The sequence below is a fragment of the Mastomys coucha genome, unplaced genomic scaffold, assembly GCF_008632895.1.
Source record: "Mastomys coucha isolate ucsf_1 unplaced genomic scaffold, UCSF_Mcou_1 pScaffold20, whole genome shotgun sequence".
Lineage (NCBI taxonomy): Eukaryota > Metazoa > Chordata > Mammalia > Rodentia > Muridae > Mastomys > Mastomys coucha.
The window spans coordinates 8,346,619-8,356,181 of NW_022196903.1; the positions used below are offsets into that span (position 1 = coordinate 8,346,619).

At 37.4% G+C, this 9,563-nt stretch overlaps 1 protein-coding gene across 1 annotated transcript in view; it reads right to left on the reverse strand.

The window, feature by feature from the left end:
• The window catches only part of Thsd7a (thrombospondin type 1 domain containing 7A), a 380,717-nt gene that overhangs the window by 53,509 nt on the left and 317,645 nt on the right, over positions 1 to 9,563 (reverse strand). Inside the window, exons 12-13 of the mRNA XM_031381188.1 lie at positions 8,672 to 8,866; positions 7,046 to 7,309 (exon numbers count right to left, since the gene is read on the reverse strand). Coding sequence (XP_031237048.1) covers positions 7,046 to 7,309; positions 8,672 to 8,866 — 459 coding nt within the window. The remainder of the gene's footprint in view (positions 1 to 7,045; positions 7,310 to 8,671; positions 8,867 to 9,563) is intronic.

A 9,563-nucleotide genomic window follows, 5' to 3' on the forward strand; every position in this document is an offset into this window, starting at 1 on the left:
ATATATATATATATATATATATATATTGTGAATATGACTGCAACCAAAACCAGGGTAACTTAAGTAGACTTTTACAAGGGAATGAAAAGTAAAACCTGAAAATAATATATTATAAATGACATATTCAAAACTGGTAATTTGATAAATTATAGAAAAATCTATAACATATATATATACTCCAATATTTCAATGTTCTACTGAAGCTCATATATTTGATGAAAAGTTGTGAATCAACATTGGGCAGTGAATTATCACAGTGAAGTATGTAGGCAAATATAACAAAAATGCCATTTTGTTTTATTTGTTTGCTTTAGATACATTTGCAGGTCCAGCTCTTCCTATTTACTATGCACTTATGCACAGTATGGAAAATTTCAGCATCATTAGAAAAGCTGAAGGCTTTGTCATGTTACTTCTATGTCATGTCTACTTAATAAGCAAATATATCCAGATTTGTTTAGGTGTACCCATGTAAAAACAAAGTAGAATTCTATATACACTTGTATAAAGAATTCTACATATTTCAGAGTTGTGATATAACACAATAAGTACTGAACTGTTCTGTAGTTATATAAAAAAAGCTCACATGGGGCTAGGGAGGTGGCCCAGCAGGACATGGGACTTGCCTCCAAACTTGAAGATCTAACTTCCAACCTGGGAACCCACATGCTGGAGAAAGAGAACCCACCCTTATGAGTTATCCTTTGACCTCCATGTTGTGGCACATCTTTCTCCCCACATACACACAATAAACAAACAAGTAAATGAGTTAACATGGATGTCACCCATATTTTCACCAGATATAGCTCATAGATGGTCCCTTTGCTCCTTTTGGATAACATTAGAAGCAACGAGATGTCAAAGGTTAACAGAAAGCGAGTTAACATTCAATGGCAGAAAGCATGGATAGATAGTTTCTCTAGTCTTTGTTTATTATTCAGCAGAGTGAATTGTTCAAAGCTGTTAAATGTCTTCTAAGCAGTGCAACATGCTCATCCCCAAACCAGAAAACAAATCTGACCATGCAGAGGTCATTAAAGATTACACTGGACATCATAGCCTGAGGAGCTCTGTGGAACTATTTTAAGAACCACATTTTCAACCAGAGAGGTGAGTTGAGGTGTGGTTATATCATCTGCTGGGTAGTTATAAGTCAGTTAGACATAATCTAGAGTCAATAGAGAAAAAAATGAGAAAATGTCTCCACTAGATCAGGCTGTAAGTCTGTAAGGCAGTGGCTCTCAACTTTCCTAATCTTGTGACCTTCTAAGACAGTTCTACATGTTGAGGTAACCCCAACTATAAAGTTATTGTGTGGCTACTTCATAACTGTAATTTTGCTATTATGAATCTATGCTATAATGTAGACATCTGTTTTCCAATGGTCTTAAGTGACTCCTGTGAAAAAGTCGTTCTGCCCTCAAAGGGATCAAGAAATGATGCTGTAGAGTAGTTTCTTAATTAGTGCTTGAAGGAGGAGTGTTCAGCGTACTGTGGTGCCATCCCTGGGCTGGTGGCATTGGGTTCTATAAAAAAAAAAAAAGCAGGCTGAGCAAACCACGAGGAACAAGTCAATAAGTTCCTTCATAGCCTCTAAGTCAGCTCCTGGCTCAGGTTCCTGTCCTCTTTGAGTTTCTATCCTGATTTCCTTTGATGATGAGCTATGATGTTGAAACATAAGCTGAATAAACCCTTTCCTCCCCGGGTCATGGATTCCATCACAGCAATAGAAAACCCTAACTACAGAGCAAGCTGTAGCTGTGAGGATTTCCCAAGTCTCTTGCTCTTTACTTCCATGATGGGGCTACAGGGAGACCCAGGAGTACAGAGCTGACTCCACGGGCGCTTAAATTAGCATCTGTACCATGGTTCTTTCTTTGTGCTAGGTGACCTCTGGGATTCTCTATTTCTCTGACTCTTCAATTTTGAATTGTGTTATCCCTGGAAAGTCAGATGTGTACTTTTGAATAACTGCACAAAAGCAATACTAACTGTTTTCTCTGTCAAATGAGAAATTACAAATTCTGAAATGAGTGAAGTTCTCATAACTGAAAAGGCTTTTGGAAATATTAGAACTCCATTTCAGTTTGTTTATAAAACTCTCTTCATGGCCTCTTGATTTAAGGAAACATGCTCTTCCTGGGCCACATATATCCACCATGACAGGAAGAGTTTCTTACTCAATTTTGTTTCTGAGTAACCTCTAGTATTAAACTTATGTCCTTCTTAGAATCTCATCAGGAAAGTAATACTTTCAGTTCTGTTGTGCTGAGTGTTCATGTGTACTATCTGAAAAATCTATTCTACCCAATTTCATTTGTTTTTTTAATCAGATAGGTTTTGAGTTTGGGTCATGTGATTAACTCTCATACTGGCATCTGTGTAAATCGGGTATTAAACTGACATTTTCCTCATCTGACATGTTGTTCTCTTCTAAGTTTTCCTGATGAGTCTTTCTGTTCCCACATATTAAAACAGTAAGCAGTGTTACACTTGTAGCACCTGCTCTGGAGATCCTGGCCAAGGAGACATTGTCTGATGTTAACGGTCCTTTACTTTGGCTATGGAAACCTGCATCTGGTTTATAACCATTTCAGTATTAAGGCTGAAGGAGGCTGGTGAGATGAGGATGCTTAGGGTGTTAGCAATAGTGACAAATGCTACCAATCAAGGTATAGCTTGTAATATGAAAACATTTATTAACATATTAAAATTCTACTTACTCAAATTTTGGTATTTGTGCATTGTAAAATACTTTGTATTAATATTAATTTTGTTTAACTTAAAAATTTTATGGATTTATTTTTCTTTTAATTACTGCTCTAGTGCTGAAAACTACCTGTGATCAAATTCTGTATGAGTAAATTCGGTTGTAGTGACAGTTTTTACAAAATATCAAACTTGAATGGGTATGCTGTGAATCCCATAGGTGCTTGCAAAATCAACTATTAAAGTCATTCAGTGCAGAGTAGCCCCCTCTGTGTTATTATTATTTGTTAGCATAGTAGGCAGAGAAAGTAGGGATGATATAACACGAAGTGCCCTTTTTCAAAATTAATGTTAAGATGAAATTAACATCACCCTAATGAAGCTTGCAGAGAGGCTCTTCAGAACCTCAGCTTTGGTGTGTCAGAAGGCAAGTCTAACAAACAAACAAACAAACAAACAATGTGAACATATACAATGCGGTCTACAAAATATGCCAGCTATCTGAATGCCTCTGTGATGCCGGACAGCAAAGGAAGCTTAGGGAGGCACTGGATCTTGACTACTGAAGTCTCCAAGTAAAATGTGCCCAACAGCTTTAAGGTAACTTGTGTTCTGTTTACAAAAAGAACAGCATATAACTTGGAGCAAACTCTCACTGCTCCAGCTAAGCTGAAAACACTTTCCACTTTCAATGCTTTGACAGATATATTGTGAATTTTGATGGATACACGGGTGTATGTTATTCTTATGATTTTAAGGGTTTTCTTCTTTATGAATAAGTATAGGAGTCTAATGTGTTCTAGCAAATCTATATTTATGCATGGTAGATGAAAACACATATACTGAATATACAAGGTAAACTCTATAATATGTTTATAGGGTGATGCATGCCTTATAAATACCAGCTGAAGAACAGAATGAGGGATTTTAGAGTGCTGGGTCTGTTTAGATGTCGCATGATAAAGCTGTCTCACATATGAATGAATGAAATCTTGCATGTATCTCTTGCATAAGCCAAGTAACCTCTAAGATTCTTTAAAATATTAAAATGAACTAACATAATTATTTTAAATTTTATAATGGAAAGAACAGAAGATTGTGTAATCTTAAATTACATACTGTGATCTGATCTTATTAAAAGACAAAAAAATCAGATCTGATTGTGGGAATATAATTGTAGCTTTCCTCAGCCTAGAGTCTATCATCATAAGAAAGCCTAAGCTGCAGTAATAAAACTATGCTCCAAGTTGAAGAAATTAAAAAGGGTTGGCCACATGGAAAATAGTCTAAACTGGCACACAATTAAACTGGGGAAAGTTGAATTGCATAACACTGTAATTACTGGTAACATAAGTCACAGAGGATAGACAGCAGAGGTTAGACAGAACTGCCCCAAGGCAAGTGAGAATTGAATAAAGGATTAACTCATTGACTTCATACAATAGGGGTCAACTTTCTGCTCAAACTGAAGCAGGCAGATAGCTTTTCTCCAAGCCACATAAAGCTCCACATTGATGATCCATCTAGAAAGTTGATTTGTCTTTGAGAAGGCAGAGAGCGATGAAGAGCAGGCCTAGAACTGTGTAGCCAACTTTGACAATCCACAAACTATCAAACTGATGGGATATAACAAAAACAAATAAAAAACAGATATCTGTTCAAAGGGATGAAATTTCCTTAGTTGTTCCTTAGAACTGGTGTTCGTAAATGTTAAAACAACTCACCAGATACCCTATTACAAATGAAAAGAGATTGAAGATGAGGATGAAGACGGTGCACTGTCATCATTAAAGATGACAGAGTCACAGAAGAACAGAGATGGTTGTGAGCCACCATGTGTTTGCTGGGACCTCTTGAAAACAGTCAGTGCTCTGAGCCATCTCTTCAAATTGGGACCCAGTTCAAGGGGAAGCCTGGTGCCCTGAGACTGTTATTGATGCTGTGGTGCACTTGCAGACAGGAGCCTAGCATGGCTGCCCTCTGAGAGACCCAACAAGCAGCTGAAAGAGTCAGATGCAGATACTAGCACCTAACCAATGGCTGGAATCTGGGGAACCCTGTGGCTGAACTGCAGAAAACCTGGAAGAAGCTGAAGAAGAGGGTGGCCCCATGAGAAGACCAGTACTCTCAACTAATCTGGACCCCTGAGATCTCTCAGACGCTGAGCCACCAACCAGACAGCATACACCAGCTGATATGAGCCCTCTGATACATATACAACAGAGGACTGCCTGGTCTAACCTAAGTGAGAAAAAAAAATGCACCTAACCCTTGAGAGGCTTGAAGCCCCAGGAAATGGGGAGGTTTGGTGGGGTGGGGATGGGTTGGGAACATCCTCTTGGAGATGTGGGGGTGGGAGGGGAGGAGGAGAGGAGGTATGGGATGGGGAGCGATTGGGGGACAGAACAGGAAAGGAATGAAGTCTGGACTGTAAAAAAAGGATTAAAGAATAAAACAAACAAACAAATAAATAAATGTTTATCATGAAGAAAAGGAGCACAGATGGAATGGTTTTCTTGGTGAAGACTTTCTAAGGTTCTTTCAAACTCCTCAGGGGATTCTTTTACTGTTTGTACCTTTCCTGGAATGTAGAGCTGCATTCTCTGCACCTCAACTTGATCACACGAAGGTAAGCCATCTGCCTTTGGCTAATTTCAATGTCATTTCTGTTTTAAACCTTTTAATTACGTGGCTTAGTTACATTTATTAGATAGCAAATTGTGATAACCAAAAGTTTGTTTCTAAGGACTGGAAATAGCTCAGTGGTAAAATACTTACCTCGCATACACAAAGTTCTGCTTATGGTCTCCATCACCTTAAAAATTAAATCATTTTCTTTTCTAGTCCCCAAATATGATTGCTAAAGTTCTCATGCATCAAATTAGTAGACCAGAGTAAAAGCAGATCGATCTGAAAGGCATTCTGAAAGCTCAAGGTAATGTTCGAAATGAATTTTTATCTCAGTAAGTCACTACACATAACAAATTAAATATTAGCAAATAATGCAGTCCAAGAGAAACTCAATTTAAATCATCTTCACATTCCTATTGAATTCAAAAATTTTATACATTGTCATCTCAAATTAGGAAAGGTATCTCTATGTTTGGAATCTAATTGATAACACTTTCCTTATTTGATGTTGACTATAAAATCATGTTGCTTTTATAGATAGTCGTAGAGTTTAAACTTCTTCTCTTAACATGAATTACTCCAAATGCAGAAATCTTCCATTTAGCAATGGACTCATACTATCCTAATATATCTATACCTTCAGCCTTGAGGGCTCTTCAGGGTTTGAAAGAACAAGAACTATGAGGAAATGTTAAAATAAGATTTCTAGAAGGTCTTTTGTTAGGGAAGGCTTAGGGACAGGAAGAAATATGTTGGCATGTTGCTTTGAGAATTTATAAATGTAAAATGGTACTATTAGCTTTCATTGTCTTTTGGACCATATACTAAAACTGGACTAGCCTTTTTCAATAGCACAAGTTATTTCATCAAGGTTGGAGGGTAACTGCTGTGGAGTTGCTCCTAGCAATTTAACTTTTCCATTCTTGGTCAGTTCTATAACAAGGTAGGAACATCAGTGTCTGAATTTTGAAAAAAGAAAATCTATCTGGAGCTCAAGCTAACACACTATAAAATAACTTTATTCCATTAAAAAGCAGATATATTAAAGTTTAAAAATGGTAGTGATATATTGCTTCTGCTATATTCAGAACAAAACTTAAGGATTCATTGTATACCTTGGCTCTGAGTAACTACTAGATACACACTTTTGAGAACTAAATTATTGTCCCTGCAGTTTAGTTTATAAAAGAAAAGTAGGCAGAGTTTCTTAGACGTAATTTTTGCTCTCCCCCCCTAGTCTCTACTGGACTATGAACAGACATTTGAGAATTTTGCCTTTCCTGTCTGCTACTTTAATATCATTCTGGGCATACTGCAAAGTTTGCCAGTTGGGTTGTTAAAGTCTCCCTCATTTAAAAGTTCAATCTGCTGTTTGTATTAGAATCTTACACATTTCCAGTTCCCTTTTGTTCACATACCAGTTGGGGATTGTTGGGTCTGTTGACTGAAGTCTGTTGATAAGTTCCAAAGAAATGTTCCTTAACTATTCTTGCCTTTGTGTGTGAGAACGGGGGCCCCATAAACTGCTTCTAAGCAACATGGGACTCATCTGATAACTCTTGAGTCTTATGTCCTGTTATAAACAGAGGGTATGGGATGCACATTATTCTAGTTAGAAAACACTTCTGCAAGCTTTCCTATACTCTCTATGATACGGGTGTATTTACCAAAGAGCAATACAAACACTGCAGCAGTATTAGGTTACCATGGCTGTTGCACCGCGATGTTTCCACAAGTCTGCCATTTTGATCGTAGCATGCCATCGCTTGGTAACGGTATCCTTGTCCACATTCCTTGCTGTCGCCTTGTACCTTCATTCCCAAGAGCACCTCAGCCTTCCCTTCTGGTAAAATACAGTCTGACCAGTTCCCCACTGGTTGTGCGTTATATTTGTCACAGGGACAATACTGGGTCTCAATCAGAGGATACAGATGGGAGTTCTTACATTTTTCCTTCTTTTTACTTTTTCCTGTGGGAGAGAATTATGTTGGAAAATATGTTATTAATTTCTAGCATCCCTAAGATTTTTCACATTCTTGTGATTCCTTTCTTCGCCTTTGATTTTATTCAGTAGTGGCCTATAAATAAGCGATATCATTTCATTTCTAAGTGCTTTCTAAATACATTTTTTTGCTGATATTGGGTGCTTTGTGCCTTGCACAGTGAAACTTTTATTTTGTCATTTAAAAATAGTCCGCTTTGCATAAAGAATTGCAGTTGGTTTTGATCCTCTTTGAAATGCTGAACTCCTCATGTTTGTCCTGACTCAGGAGTTTGTGGCAATTGCACTAACCTCTCCTTTTTAATATATGCAAAACTGCAGGATGCAGAGGAATACATACTTCACTGGATTGCATTCTTTTCTGCTGACTGCAAATAGCTGGCAGAGATTCATGGGATTATAATTCAGAATTGGAGAGTTAAGGTTAATTTCTTGGCATACTAGTCTGAATCTTGCAAAATTTCTGAACAGCAGTCATTTTGACATACTTCAGATGACAAATACAGGCAATAGCAGTAGTACTCAGAAACAAGATTTGTGTAGCAGAATAAAACTTGCAAAAAGTTTTAAATAAAAAGAAAGTATCTCTTAAAAAATCCTCACCCATAAGTTGCATATGTACTTTAAAATTATATATTTAATTATGTTAGTAATACATGAAATATTCATGATAAATAATTATAATTTTGTCATATATAATATATTCCTTAATTATATTAAAATATTTAATTATATTTATACATATAGTCTCTCTATAAATATGTAGATTATAATAATAATCATCACCAGTATTTTGTTTGTGTTTTTGCCTCTGACAGTGTGTTCAATTGCATCCTATTTCAGTGTATTCTCTTGTCTTCTAAACTGTTAACCAGGTCAGTTTTTTTTTCTTTTTAAAGCAATTGGGACTGTGTTTGAATGCAGGTTTCAGACACAGAGTTAATGCTCCATTTCTCATTGCAGGAGATAAGCTATGAACTGAGGCAAGGGTGGTGAGAACAGGCCGATTTGACAAACGGGCTAGCCTCTACTCTTTGCTCCAGACACTACAAACTTTCTTGGCAAGGCATTAAAGGTGCATGTTTAAAGAGAACAATCTTCTACTATTTGTTGCATAGGGAATAAGCTGCTTTTCCTTTCTTCTAACATAATATGCTTCTATCACTGTTATCTTGCATTAAAATACACACCTGAATCTACTGAAATATTCAGGATAACTGCAGCAACAATAAGGACTTTCAAATATACTCACAGAATGCTCTTGGTTCGAGTTTTATTGTATTTTTCTGTCAAGATAAGAGGTACATTTAGCATCCCAATTATTCTTACCAACAATAGCACGCTTTCTGGTTCTAACTGCACCACAGTCTCCGTTGCATGAAGAAAACTTGGACCAGCTGGTAAATTGACAGTCATCTTGGCAGGGGATCTGGCAAGCCTGGGTCAGGGCTGGCACAGGGCCTGCATACTGGAGGCACTCCTGGATGCTAGCCTGCCCTCCATCTTGCTTTCTACAAGTAATAGCTAAAAGAAAAGCATGTGTCTAATTACTCCATAATTTAAAAATTAATAGCATTTTCACAGAGTGAGAAATTCTCTCCTAATTCCCAGTTTACTGTACAAATGTGGTTAGTGTACTTCTAAGAATCATAGTAGACACAAGTGCATGTGTGTGTGTGTGTGTGTGTGTGTGTGTATACGTGTGCAGTGCGAGTGCACATTTGGAGGCTAGATTCTGAGTACTTTCTTCTATCTTTTTCAGTTTATTTTTGAGACAGGGTCTCTCACAGAAGCTGGGGCTCAACCATTGTCAAGATTGGCCAGCTTATGAGCCGCTGGCATCCTCTGGCCCTTTTCCACCTAGCACTGGGATTAGAGTCACCCTCTACTGCACCCTGCTCTTTATGTGGGTACTGGGAATCAAAGTAAGAGTCATATGCTTGTGCAGCAAGCACTTTACTCACTGAGACAACTTCTAACCTTTATGTTTTCTTTAGATAACACATAGCCTTCATTGGCTGCTTTGGCACAGAAAAACATTCCACCACACACACACTGATACATATAGACAACAAACACACAGATACACACACCAACACCATACCCACACACATACATTCACCCACACATACATATACAGATACACACAGATATACAGACACACACACACACACACACACACACCAGAACAGAAACATATATATATATATATATATATATA